Source organism: Sinocyclocheilus anshuiensis, unplaced genomic scaffold, assembly GCF_001515605.1.
Source record: "Sinocyclocheilus anshuiensis isolate Anshui unplaced genomic scaffold, SAMN03320099.WGS_v1.1 scaffold300, whole genome shotgun sequence".
Lineage (NCBI taxonomy): Eukaryota > Metazoa > Chordata > Actinopteri > Cypriniformes > Cyprinidae > Sinocyclocheilus > Sinocyclocheilus anshuiensis.
The window spans coordinates 953,112-968,037 of NW_015557379.1; the positions used below are offsets into that span (position 1 = coordinate 953,112).

The 14,926-nt window shown below is 35.5% G+C and overlaps 1 protein-coding gene across 7 annotated transcripts in view; it reads left to right on the forward strand.

Moving 5' to 3' along the window:
• The first annotated feature begins 3,893 nt into the window (after nt 1–3,893).
• The window catches only part of LOC107679187 (arginyl-tRNA--protein transferase 1-like), a 98,951-nt gene continuing 87,918 nt past the window's right edge, over nt 3,894–14,926 (forward strand). For 6 of the 7 annotated variants that reach the window (XM_016474700.1, XM_016474699.1, XM_016474695.1 and 3 more), the window contains exons 1-5: nt 4,751–4,891; nt 10,075–10,138; nt 10,734–10,796; nt 10,997–11,115; nt 12,494–12,676. In XM_016474700.1, the coding sequence (XP_016330186.1) occupies nt 4,792–4,891; nt 10,075–10,138; nt 10,734–10,796; nt 10,997–11,115; nt 12,494–12,676 (529 nt within the window). In that variant the 5' untranslated portion in view covers nt 4,751–4,791. Of the gene's footprint in view, nt 4,267–4,750; nt 4,892–10,074; nt 10,139–10,733; nt 10,797–10,996; nt 11,116–12,493; nt 12,677–14,926 lie in introns of those variants that run through there. The other variant, XM_016474697.1, reaches the window with a different exon arrangement.

Genomic DNA, 14,926 nt, shown 5'->3' on the forward strand with positions numbered 1-14,926 from the left:
TATGTTTATTACAGTGACTTTGAATTACCTAAAGTAGTGTGGTAAAGCAACAGATTTGTTTTTATATTTCTGCAATCTACTTTAGTTTGTGTGATTTGTTACTGACCAGGCTTATTTGTCAGAGCTTTATGTTGTCATAATTATTACATACTTACAAGGTTGGAAGTTCAACAAATCAGTCAATATACTGTGGTTGTAGTTGTTAAAAATGTCATTCATATCAATTCATGCATCACCTAATTTCATCGTAACATATAGGCCTGGCCTACAGAAAAGAACATTTACGTTTAATCTATCTAATATTTTGTTGGTCATACTATACAATGATTTATAGCTTGTCTTTGTTGAATAATACAGAACATAACAAGCTTTAAAAAATAATTGCATATTAAATCGCAATCGTAAAAAAAAAAAAATCGCAATTAGATTATTTTCCAAAATCGTTCAGCCCTAATATACATTATTTTCATCATGCTCCTATTTATTATTAGCAAATCTTGATTGAAATCTTCTATCAACTTGTTTTCTTTCGATTAGCACAGGTGTTGTATTTCTTTTAGGAAACGATTGATCGTAAGCCTCATTGAGTTTATGCACCTTGAGTAAACGTTGCCAAAATTATCCACAAATAATGCTTTTTTTTCCCACTCCAAAACTGTGGTGCATAAGCTCAGATCAATGAGGCCTACAATCAATCAGTTCCTAAAAGAAATACAAAACCTGTGCTAACTAAAAGAAGACAAATTGACAAAAAGATTGAATCCAAGATTTGCTGATAATAAATATAGCATAATAACAGATTTACAAGCCGTTTCAAAGATACCAAATTAGGTAAAAAAAAAAATTCAATGACAGATTACTGATATAATGTTAATAGATCAAAGTACTACTAATATACAGTATTTTGTACCTTTATGATACTGACAAACACCATAAAAACACAGGTGGCAAAGGTGAAGTGTTACAGATAATTCTGGCAATGTCAAATTACGTTTTTTTTTATCCACTGTAACTTATAAGATGACTTGTTATTTTTCATTAACAAAAATTGCACATTTAACAGTATTTTATGTCCCATTAGTGTTTTATATCTCTGTCAGTACCATTAACCAACAGGATTTCATCATAGCATTTTACAGTCTTTTAAAAAATACAATAATTTATGCTTACAAAATGTAGTGAATTCGATGCTAATGTAAATAAGTGTTTATTTTGAGTCAGCAAATAGAGCATGGTCTGTCTTTTGCTCTGGGCTCTTGATATTAGTAACTGCCATTGACTACTAATAAAGCTCGAGGGCAACATCACTAGGGCTCACATGGAGGCAGTACATTTGAATCTTGTTTGCTATACCATGCAGGGAGAAGACAGGATGTGAGGTGTGACAAATGGAACATATGGTGAGTCCCAGGAGCAGCTGTTGCGTTGCTGAACAAGACCTGGTTGAAAGGAGCTTTGGAAGATCTGACATTCTCCTCATTTCATAAACTGCAGCCAAGCCCAAAGGGTAAGCTGCATTCTGACTCCAGAGACAATATTAAACTTGGAGTGAAGCCTTTATCATTTTAAAATGCACTGAAACAGTTTTAAAACTGTATCCAATTTCTAGAAGCCATCTCCAAGACACCAATGAGCTCAATATATTGATTTTCGTTGCGCTAAGCTGCGCCGGAGGCCAAACGCAAGGATCACAGAGCAGCAGCAGAAAACATTGAGCAACCTTCTGCTACTACAACAGCAACTGAGTGATTTGCCACAGGATAATCAAACTTGGCAGATTGAAGGTTTTGTAAAGTTTTAACATATCACAGAGTCAGTGGAACACTAATAAACAACTTGTTAAACTCAAGGCACAAAACAAGTAAAATGCTGCTGGTTAAAAGTGATTTCGTTCTGAAACATGCCATAGATTAAGAAGTCAAAGTAACTAATTAGGACACAAAACTACATTATTAAGCTTTTCTGATCGCTCAACGCTGAAAAGTTGGTGGTGAAACAATTTTGACTTTTTTTTTTCACAGAAATTGCTAGTACTGTAAATTTGACAAATATTTATCAAGAAATGGCAAGTAACATTGAATTAAAGATGAGATTTTTTTAGTGGATAGACTGAAATCATATTTTCTTGTGAACCGTACTCTGGTAAACTTTAATAACTTTATTTACAACTTCTATTTTTATTCCAGTCTTTACCAGGGGTTTTCCATCTTGTAAATGCCATGACTGCCAAATATAATTACTTAATCTTAAAATCTAAAATGCAGCTATATATGTCCAATGTATAAAGATCCAATTCATACTGTGAAAAATTAAAATGTTAAATATGTGTCAGATATTATTTGGAAAATATTTAGTTTCTATTACTTATTATTCTACCCACTATAAAAGTACTACACTGTTAAATGTATTATTTATTTAAATCAATAAAATGTTTTATCATATTTACTTACTGGTTGATTTAGTTTGGTTTTTATTATTTATTTATATTTTCTTACAGACCCCAATTTCAACCCCCTGCTTTAAACTGTTTGATTCGGTATTCATATGTAAAATTAAAAAACAAAACATTAAATCACCTTTGGTTTAGATCCCTTCATAAAGCCCTAGTCATAATCTAGTCAAATGGATCAGAATATGTGTCACTAGAGTGCACCATACTCTGTCATGATACTGGAGAGGACTGACACTAATCGGCAGATTAGCTATGCCACATTATATCACCTCCAACTCAATATTAACCACAGCAAATCCCATCAACATTTACTAGACTTTTAGAAAAACAGCTGCAGCTAAATAAGTAGAGGCTAATCAACACATGCTGCCAACTAACATCAAAATAACCATGGTAGCTATAGTCCGGTTGTTGTGAGTGAGACTACTATATTTAGTCATTATTAAAGATATATAACAAGTAATTATGTATCGATCTATCTTTAAAAAAAAAATACTTATGAATAAAGTTAAATACTTAGCTACAGCTAATGCGACCTAGCCGAACTGTTAGCCACTTAAGCGGGGTGATTTCTCATCAGCATGTTTAAATTATTTGACATTTTTTATAAGTTTATTTCTACTAGACAACACAATTATCAGACTGACAACGCGTAAACTAGTTAGTTTAGATGGTACAAGTTAAGCTAACTCACCTGGCCGCAGTGGTCAACGCCAAAGTAACTTAGCTCTCGGCTAGCTACTTCAGTAATATCCCAAAATAACCGTAATACTCTCAAAATTCCAGGTCGGCATTTGCTCAAAACGATTTAATAGTGATCGGAAAAACAAAATGCCGAGGATTAGTCCATCATTCTGTTAGTGTCTCATCTGTACGCTTGCTGAGTGACACTCAACAAGCCCTAGCATGGCTGTGATGGGTCGGGCCGGTGTATGAGCGGTTGATAGGCAACCCACGAACTGTTTCCCAGCTGGGGCGTCGTCCAAGCTCGGCAGTCTTCGGATTCTTTCGGTCGCATTCGGCTCCGCTTTCGAAGTCTGTTACGCACGCTCGGTTGGTGTTCGGTTTACCTCGGATTTTGTCGGAATTGTTCGGCCACATTCGTTTTTTTTAAACGACTTTGCCACCTGGTGGTGGTTGATACGCACAGCTATAACCAACTAAAATAATCTATTGTTAAAGTTATAAACACAGGAGGAAACGTCTTTTTCCAAAACTATTTTTAAAGTACTTTATTGGGATGATTTCATACTCACAATATACGTATTGTAGACAAAATAAGTGCAACATATTATAATAATATGAATCATTTAAATTTCCAAGTATTTTTTTAAATACTTAAAAAAGATATTTTTAAAAAGGGAATAAAGTTATAATACGTTCCACAACAGTGCATGCACCGCCCTCTAGTGGCTATGAAAACATCTCCAATCCTTCGAACATGTTCTTATTTTGTAGAGCTGTCCTATCTCTCCGTTTTCGGTCCTTTAGGGATATTTAGTTTTCATTGATGTAATTTTAGTTTAACTTATAACACGCACAAATGTGAATCACACTTCACCTCAGCCTGCGTGTTGCCTGATGTTTTGAATGCGCCATCACTGGCTGCACATAAACATACTGCCAGCGTTGTCTGAGAGGGGGATTTCACAGTGCACCTTTTTAACACTACAGAGACAGTTTTGCATGGCATATACTATAGACGTCAGCAAGACGGATACCTCGGGAAATGTACTCCATAGTGGAGCTCAAAGGTGTAAAGTGTGGATATCGCTGTGGCTACTGTGGAAATGCAGGAGGTAAAGCTTCATACGGTAAGTGAAGCTGCATGGTATAACGTATACACAAAACAAACAAGTAAATTACAAAACACAATATCATTGTCATTTTCGTGTACACTCCATTTTTGTGAATATGAACAAGGCAAGTTACAGTATTTTGGAAGCGTTCAAAACGATAGTTTTGAATCATAAATGTTTTATTGCTTTTTTTTAGGGGGCTTTTACCACAACAGGAAATGTAGAGTAAATCAGTGCTTATGTAAAACTGCGTTTAAAATCGAATCATACACGGCGAAATATTTTGTTCGTTAATATTAATTGTGTTCTGCTGACGTTGCTTCCTCGTCTTTTTGGGACGTCCAATCACGTCACCTCATTAATATTAATAATTTATTTAGGTTTTCAAGCGCCTACCTACTAACGGCGGGGTTTCAGCATGTCAGACCAATCAGAGACGCGCAATGTGAGAACGTCATGCAGCGTAATTAATATTCATGACGCAGGCCTTTCCAATAGTAGGGTTCCTTTATAATATGTTTCTGATGAGGGAGCGTGGAAATGGCAGCGGGTGGGTCGTACAGTATAGTGGAGTATTTCGGGGGAGATGACGGCTATCGCTGCGGTTACTGTAAACATGAAAACGGCAATTTCTCACACGGTGAGTGGATGTTAATGTGTTACCGGTGGCTGGTGGTAAATCTTCAGTGAATTGATAGAACATTTGAGGGAAGCCGGTGTCCTGACAGTCTGCTTTGACTTACGTTAGCGTTTAACGGTTTCATCAACTGGTAAGCATGATTTGTGAAATGTTGAGACGCTTAATTATATTAAAGTATTAGTTATATTGTTCCAAATGGGTTGTTTAAAGTATTTCATTGTGTAATCCATTAAAAAAGCACGATGGTTTCATTATCTGTGGTGGATAGTAAACCCGGTCAGCTGTCAGCCAAACGTTTCCTCACATTGAAATGTGTCAGTTTGCAACTTCAAAGGAATATTTTTTAAAACATAGAAGATATAAATGATTTCTTGATGTGAAGGAATAGCAGAGGCCTGGTCATGTTTGTTCATCCCTGCCTGGACCGGTGACATGTCTTTTTGCAATGGGTTTAACAGCCCAGATCTTTACAGGAACTGTGTGTTGTAACAAGTGCATTCAAAATGATAATAAAGTGCATATTTGATACAAATTAGATAATCAAGTACAGGTTTAAATAAGTTTATGAAATGATGAATTTGCAATCTTCTAGATGCCACAGATCCCCAATGATTATCCTTGTGCGAGGGAACACCCATGCGTTAAGACCCAAGTTATACTATGAAAAATTAATATTATAATCACGTCTAAAATAAGTTACATTATGATGTTTTTTTGTGTGCTTATTATAGGATTGTTATAGTATTGTATTTAATTTAATTATTTAAGTGTTTGATAGTTTTGGATAACTTATTTGATTATATTTAATCTGTTTTTAAATCTTTTCTTATTTTATTTAGTAAATAATTTATTTTGACATTTTTCATGTTTTCTCATGGACCCCCTAAGCATGATGCTGATGTTGACGGCTCACTGTAGAACTGGTGCTGTAAACAGATGAACAAGGATTGCCAGGCTGCATTGTTGTAATAGTGGGAAAGTTGGGTATAAATAGGGGGCGAGCTTGTCTATGAATGAACGTGCTGGAGATAATCTGATCCTGGTAATCTGCTCCATGCCACATAATGTGGAAAACCAGAAGAAGGAAGCGTGCCTCTGATGCTAATCCTGACGTGGCTGGAAGCTATCACGATGGGACCGTTAAGAGACGTTTGATTACTTTCGTTTGGCTTTGTCTATTTTAGTGACCTGCATAAATTTGGTGATGGTCTCAGTAACTTCACATCTTTGGGGGCTCTGTCTTTAACTGATAGGCCCCCACGACCCATTTCAGTCCTGCCATGTAGGAGAATAGTTTAACTGATTGCCAAAATATTTGAAAGTGAAAGCAAGTTCCTGAACCTTTCAAAGTCAGCATGAAAATTTGATGCTTTTAAATACGAAGACTTTTTTTTTGAGTAATATGAACCACTTCATCATTTACAATAAGTCTACATTATCTTGTACTTTTCAGCAGTGCATTCATTGATGCACGTTCATCTTCTTAATCTTTTTTTTTGTGTGTAATGTGCACTAATGCATCATGAATAATAAGTCTGAGATAGTAAATCGGATCAATCTTGGTTTCACCTTGACTTTTGAACAATACAGCTTTCTCTTATTTGTGCTGAATTAATGTTGTGTGTAACTTTTCTTTGCAAAGTATACTAATCAGTTACCATAAAGATCAGCACTTAGTGGAAATGCAGGAAAAGCTGGTGCTGGATGATATAAGGACTGGCATAACTATATAGAGGTGAATGACTTGTCTTAAACCTTTCACTTTATCGCTCTCCAATCAAATTTATGCAATGAGATTGCATTATACCGGGCTAATGCTTAACCCAGAGAAGACACACAGCCTGAATCCCGTCAGACACATGCTTCTGTTGCAAAATTATGATTGCATGAGTGCAACAAATATAAGTAGACATTTAATTTGTTACAATTTAAGTATTTTAAATGCTAGATACAAAATAACAGTATTAACCAGGAAAAAGTACTTAATGAATGATTTTCAACTTTTAATGAAATAAATTTGGACTCTTATTTTGAAATGTCTATGTTTAACTGTTACTGGCTGCTCATTCAAAACGATGAGGCAGATAAAATATGCACTCACACAACTCACTCTGTCGCATATTACAATATTAACACCTAGTTATTATAATTCATCAACAGTAGATAATAAATTTAAAGTGTTAATTGATTGTGAACGGCTCTGAATGTGTGAGCCTGTGTGAGAGAAAGTTTAATAAACACATTAGGCTGTATTGCCATACCTGTTCTTACATCCCCAAATTAGGACCACTTGAAATTATAATAAGATACTTTATGACCTGCGACTGAAATGCTAGCACTCTCAAAACCTGTTTGTGAGTGTTTTATTAAGACAATGTTCAGAGCAGATTCTATTGAATTATTTTACTTGATTATTACTTTGAGTAGGGCATTGGGATGGTGTGTTGTACTGAATCAGCGAAGCCGATTTCAGGGCACAGACGAACTGTTGTGTGGTGCTCTAGGCCTGAACTGTTTGCCAGTGATGTCTTGTTTTTTTGGATGTGGAGATCATGCATTGTGTTTGAGATGATTACCCCCCTTTTTAGGGCTTGTTTATCTGCCTCAAACCCAAATCAGGGGCTATTGTGCGATGAAAAACAGGTGCCCTCGTATTGGTTAGATTAATGTATGATAAGTCAGGTAAAAACAAACCTCTTGTTGTTTTTGTTGTGGTGATCTGACTTATGTCGCTTAATGGCTGTTTCTGGATTGTGTCGTGTTCTGTTCTATTGAATCGCCTGTTTGTTTTTGTTCTGAGAACTGTCGGCCTGGCTTCTGTAGAGCTCAAAAGTGAGTGCCTGCTTTTCCTGGCCTGGTTTCAGGAAGTATTAATACATTTCTTGTTAATTTACATTCACATTTTGCAGATGTATTCATCAAAAGCTGTTCACTTCTATTATGTTTAACGTTTAAAAGACTATTCACTTACCCACCTTTTCTTATTTGAATAAAGCATGCTCTTTAAAAAGGGAAAGCTCTAGATTACAGAAAAGGTGTGGCAAAAATAATAAACAATAAAACTACATAGACATATTCATGTAGATCATAAACTAATAAAATTGACAAACACAAAACAAAATGACTAAAGCTTTAAATAAATTAAAATGAACAAAAAAATCAAATCATTAATATATAATATCTTAAAAACATTAAAAGCATTATAAATTAAAAATATTAACAAGGACTAAAATAATATATTAATAATACTAACATTAGCATGACAATAATCTGACCCTTCTGATTAGAGGTCGACCGATAGTGGATTTTGCCGATACCAATAGCTAGGTTGGACCACACTGGCCGATACCGATTAATTAACCGATTGTTTTAAAATTGATACTGAACAAAAACTAAAATAGTGCTTTATTAACAAAACCAGTACTGAACCATACTAGTAGTAGTAGTAAAAATAATAATAGTAATAGTAAATGTTGAAATTAACACACTCTAACAAGGAACAATACTTACACAGCTTTCATTAATCTTAATGCTACAAATGGACTCTTATTTTAAAGTGTTACCATTTCATTTAAACTGTCATGCTTAAAGATGCACATCTTTAAATATATACACAAAGGCTATAGCTAGTGATCGACCGATATTGATATTTTATAACCGATACCGATACCAATTATTTGTGTGTTTATGTGCCCGATAACCGATATGCAGAACCGATATTTATTTACTGTTATAAAGTAAATAAATGACTGAGTGAATTTGGCATGGATGAGTCTGTGTTTAAAAAACGGAGCAAACGGAAAGAGAAAGCGTGAGCTATATTATAGCTCTATAAATGAAGCACACAGACTTTATTAGAGCCACAGAAAGACAAAAGTTTTGCTGAAAATGCACAATACACAATTCAGTATGTACATTAACAACGATTCGGGACCAGTATAATGTAATTTAAAGGAAAACTATGTGAATGGCGCTCTGTGGCGTGGCAGGATTTTCTGTCGGCTGCATTTAAATCCGCGTCTGAAGTTTCCCGCTCTGTTCAGCGTGCAGTATCACGTGTCTAAACAAATAGCACGTGCTGTCAATGTTTTCAACCACTAGAGGCCGCTCTCGCACTGTTTAATGACAGCAGACCCTTCTCAGCCGCACCAGCAATGGACGCAACCCGGAAAACTATCTGTAAGTGATGTGGACAATTCAAGTAAATACAAACCATCTGCAAAAAAACATCTATCATGATGCTTAAAAAAATGCCTGAATGTAAAAACAAAACAATAACAATAAAAATATTGGCTGATGTACTAATATCATGCATTGAAAGATTTCGACTTTATTATCACTCAAAATCAATAAATGGAAAACTCCATTTATTGATACAGGATTTTTTAATGGTTATAAATGTACTGATTGTACCTGAACCATTCCTGTTCAGCAGATTAAAAGAAGCATTAGCACCCCCTTGTGTCCAAAATCTTTCCAAAATCTACCAAGTCTAACTTTGTTTTCAAATATTTTTTGTAAATTTTCAGTAAAAATTATATAAAAAATGGATGTATAGGCCTATGTGTATGTCTCAAGTGACAATTATTTTAGCCTATAACCACATTTATATATCAGCCTGCCCTCTTGTTATTGATATGGCCATTTTGCTTTGACAAATGTATGGTATCAGTCACTCATTTTTAGTTGTGGATATGCATCTTTATTAAAATGTCTTGTCAGTATTGTATGGTTTTGATAATTATGTCTTTAATCCACGAGGCAGTGACAGGAGTCTCTTTAATCTTCTGCGTGTCAAAGATCTCCTCACTGTTTTCATTAAATGCGTTATAGCTCAATCTAGATAAAGAGACATCTTAACCCCACAGCCAAAAACTGAGAGGATTCTCAGAGTTTGAGGACTGATGTCCTGTACTTGTCCTTGTGTGGGAGCTTAATTCTCCATGACGTCAAAGGAAACATTTCCCTTTGTGAACGGTGTGTCACAGAGATTTGCTGTCAGGGGTCCATTTGGCTCTCATATCTACAGTACACATGGATATAACACAGGCATCAGATGCCCTCCTGCTGTGGTGCATGCACACACAGCTTCTTAAGTGTTCAAGTGATCGTGCATGGCTTTATTTAAGAGGTTGATCCTAAGTTTGTGTTGTATGTTCTAAATGCTGTTGTTCTCTCTCTAGGCATGTGGTCCCATACTATGACAGTGCAGGACTACCAAGATCTCATCGACAGAGGCTGGAGAAGGTGCCGATCTTATTATTGTCTGACCTCTGAACTGCGTGTTTCAAAATATAGTCTTCTGACTTTAAATCATGTGCTGCATAAATAGGTTTTCTTGCATAATGTCTTAGCAGGAAACACTATTACACATGAACAGGATGCAATAGTCTGGTCAGTGTAATGAGCTTAACACAGTGACCGAATCAGACATACTCCCTGAGCTGTCTCACAGACCTCTTACAACCAGACAGATGGGTTTTTGTGCACTTGACAGGCACACTGCCTGAAGCCATCATTCTAGACCATTTTTCTGGACTTGATGTGATCTATTTGAGTGCAATATTCAGCAAAAAAAAAAAAAAAAAACAGTGTACATTTTCAAATAAATGAAAAAAAAAAAAAAAAAAACATTAAATGACAATTTATATAAAATATGCTCAGTTTAAATGAACGATCATTTATTATAACAATTTGAATGTATAGTTAGTAGTGAGCCCTGCATAAATGGCCATTAATCATTTATGATTATTTATGATAATCATTGGTTTGTGTGTGCCTAAATTTTAATTATATTATATTTAAATAAAATTGATCTCCCCCTTTTTTTTTTTTTTTTTAGAAGTGGCAAATATGTTTACAAACCTGTTATGAATAAGACATGCTGCCCACAGTACACCATCAGGTAAATGAATCAAATTTTTTTTTTTGACTATATACAGTAGGATACTCTGAGGTATAATAAAATTAATATCTGATAGTTAAATGTATATATTGCAGCTCAGAAATGCTAATGAACAGTTTGCATTGCAACATGTAAAATATGTTACGTGTCCTTTTCACTCTCTTTATATATTACTGTGCTGCTGTACTTGTTTTATGAAGGTGCCATGCTTTGAACTTCCATCCATCGAAGACTCACAAAAAGACCTTGAAGAAAGTGAATAGGTTCCTCTCCAAAGGAGAGATGCCAGTAGAGCAGCATGATGAGGGTCACCATGAAGGTGAGCACCATTTACTGGATATCAGGTTGCTGGTGGTGATTTAGGCCCAACATTCACACAACAATGCCAAGATCCACACGCATGAAGCTGGATGCTATGTTGGATGTTTATTTTGTCCGTGTTTCGTAAACTAATTTGACAAAGCTCTTCATTACTTTCTAACATTGACAGAAAATAGCATAAAATGTGTGACTTGCATGCCTTCCACAAACCGAAGAGGCTTCATTGTTTACTTTTGAGCTTGAGCTGACCAATAAATTACAGCTTTTGGTGATATTCAGTATTTATCTTAAGTTATGAATTAGCTCTGATATGGCTTGAAATGATGGTTTATTTGTCCAATAGAGGATTCAAAATTTCAGCATTGAAAGCAGATCCAAAATGAACACTGGAATATTTAATCATTTTCATTGACTGTATATGCACAAGTATAACAATGTAGTCTATATAACAATAAATACATGCAGTACAGATATATTTATACTGAGACATTTAATATATGAAAAATGCAACAATGACTTCCACGAACCTTTCTGAGTGATGACACAAACAAATCTTTGAATCACTTTGAAATCAATTCAGTGAAACTGACAGTTTGAATTAATTGAAGGAATCAAACTTACCAACTGGTGAACTCTCCATTAAAATAACTCTTATTTTCACAGTGTCACTTAATTTAACATTGGCAGCAAATCATATCTGGTTATATATGATTCAGTATATTGCCCAGTCCTAATTGGAGCCAATATAAGAAGAGTTGCATCCCCAAGCCAGTGTTTTCTACAGGTATAGCCTCTGTCTGTTTCTTATATCTTGTGGTCTGGTCTGATTTGGTTTGCCATCCCAGGTTTGTTAGAAGATATCAAAAATCGTCTAAAGCCTCTCTCTTCCATACTTCAGAGGACAGTGGCTATAGCTGCAGGAAAAACCCAGTCGTTTTTGTCAGGTGCGCGTTCTGTGCTGTAGGCCAGACATTAACCTGATGCCCTTCCTGTCATCCATGCATCATGTGTTATCTCAGCCATATTTCGCAGTTTTCTTCTCCTTTGGTCTTTTTGTCCATATTTTGTTTTTCCTGTGCATGATTTGTTTGTGCAGTGTTGTGTATGACAATTTTGGTTGGGTTTTAAGACGTAAAATTGTGCTTGCAACTAGAGTCTCTTCCTCATCAAGACCTATTTCATACCATTTAGACATACAAATTTAAAACTTGTGTGAGTGTGTATGTAAATGCAACCAATTGAGGTTTTCTTTTGAAATGATTTGCATAATTTGATGGTCCCAGGTAGGCAGTGCGAGTTGAGTGATTCCCTGTGGACTGCATGAGTTGCATTATGAATGTGGTTATCTTAAATGTGCAAGTGTTGATTTTTTTTAGGAGAGCCCATGGATTCTGTGCATGAAGAAGGTGTTCAACCACCTCCTCAAGACCCTCTGAAAATAGACCACAGTGAAGTACAGGACATCAGCACCAGTCCAGACACAGACACCACCAACTCAACTGCACCAACAATGCCCAGAGACGACGCAGAGAAAACCACTAATGTTACACCCAAACCAGGTCAGTCTCATAGAATCTGCATCTTTAGCATTTATACTTTAACTCTCATGAGCTTCAAGTACAAATAATGTACTGTTGTTTGTTCGTTGTGAGTTTGGATCGTTTTAGTCCGTGAGTGAGTCATTGGAGTGATTGACTAATAACTAATACAGTATGCTTGAAACAGATTTTTGAGTTTTTAAAATTTTTTTTAACCAATTTATTAAAAGTAATTGGTTCGTCAAGGTAATTTAGATGTCAATCATTCTACACTGGAAAGGCATTGCTGTTGTGGACAACCAGTGGTCCTCACAACAGGAAGATGTGTTGTCTCGTTAGTGTATATTGTTTTGCAATTCCCATTATGTCTTTCTCATCACGTCATCAGTTCAGACTGCAAACTCAAATTCCTGCATGCTAAAGGTCTATGGCCTTTGTGTTGCAGAATCAGTTGCAGCAATGGAAATATTGTCAGAAAATTGTAGTACATTAATCTGTACATTGATTCAGAGGCTTAAAAACAATTAAAGCAGTAGTTCTCAGTCTTTTTGACTCTAAGGCCCCTCATTGTCCACAACAATATTTGAAGACCCAGTGACTTCGTGTTGTGTTTTTTTACTGGTCTGACTAAAATGCCAATTTTAATGCTTGTTTTGTGTTCTTTTAAATGAAGTCATTTTGAGGCCTCACTGGAAGTTTGCTAAGGTGCCTAGGTGTGCACCGGCTCCCTGTTTGAGAACCACTGCTTTAAGAAAACCTAATGTTGTTAAAATCATCTGGGTCTTAAAACAGAACCAGTTCCGAATAAGAACCAGTTGTCAATTCCTAACCGGACTGTTAACCAGAAGATGTTCCTCTAAGGAACACTAGAGGGCAGCATTGGTTCAGAAATAAATGTGACATCTCCTTTGGGCATATTGTTTTTTTTTTTCCTTCGTCATGTTATGTGTTCCTGAAAATATAACTTTTCATGTCTAACAAAATTTCACCCCTTATTGAAATGAAATTTCAATAGAAAATGTGTTCGGCTATATCAGTGGTATCTGCTGTGAGTCAACACTTTGCTTTCCTTTATAGAAGCGCATAATATATTCCCTGTAGACATTTCTGAATATGAGTTATAGACAAATTAAAAGTCCCATACATCTACAGGCCCCTGGAATGAGCACCCCCACAGAACGGTCCGGAAATGGGAAGGATTTATAGAGCCTCCCAAAAGGAGGAGAAAACTCTCGCTCTCTCTATCTCCAAACGGAAACCACCTGGTGACAAATTTATCGCAGCTTGCTTTATGACCATCTTTACGTCTGAGTTATGTCTGTTGTTAGCGTTGACGCAGACGGAGCTAAATGACTGATTCCACACAGGAGGTTAACACTCTGGTTATAAACAACAGAATCTGTGAATGGTTTCTCTGGACATTTGAGCTGAATGGAGCGAGTGCATGTGAACAGGCTTAGACCTTCACTCGTAATTCAAGTTAATGAGAAACAAAGAAAGAACAATTAAAAGTAGATTTTTTTTATGACCCTGTCAAAATCTGGAAACTGTATTAAGTGGTTGCTTAGGTGTTTTCAGCAGTTGATAGCTGGTTGCTAGAGTGTTGTAGGTGATTGTTGTGGTGGTTGCTTAGGTCTTCAGAGGGTCTTAGTAATAGAAGTGAATAGTAATAATAGCACAAGACACGTGATTTGAGGAATCATTTTATACACTATTGTTCAAAAGTTTGGGTCTGTACGATTTTTTAAATGTTTTTTAATCTCTTTTACATTCACCAAGGCTGCATTTATTTGATCAAAAATACAGTAAAATAATAATATTGTGAAATATACAATTTAAAAGAACTGTTTTCTGTTTAAATATGTTTTCAATTATAATTTATTCCTGTGATGCAAAGCTGAATTTTCAACATCATTACTCCAGTCTTCAGTGTCACATGATCTTTCAGAAATCATTCTAATATGCCGATTTGCTGCTGAACAAACATTACTTATTATTATCAATGTTGAAAATAGTCATGCTGCTGCTTTTTTTTTTTGATGAATTGACATAAAAATAACTGTAACTTTTGATCAATTGAATTCATCCAAATTTCTTATAAATAAATACACAAATCTTTAAAACCCCAAACATTTGTATCTGTATCACAAGTTATGTACGTTGTCTTTTTGGATGAAAGAATAAGTATTTCAGTGAGCAGCATTATGCAAAGAAACCGAAACAATAGTAGGGCTGTTAGTGAATACATTGAATTATGTTAAAAATGTTTAA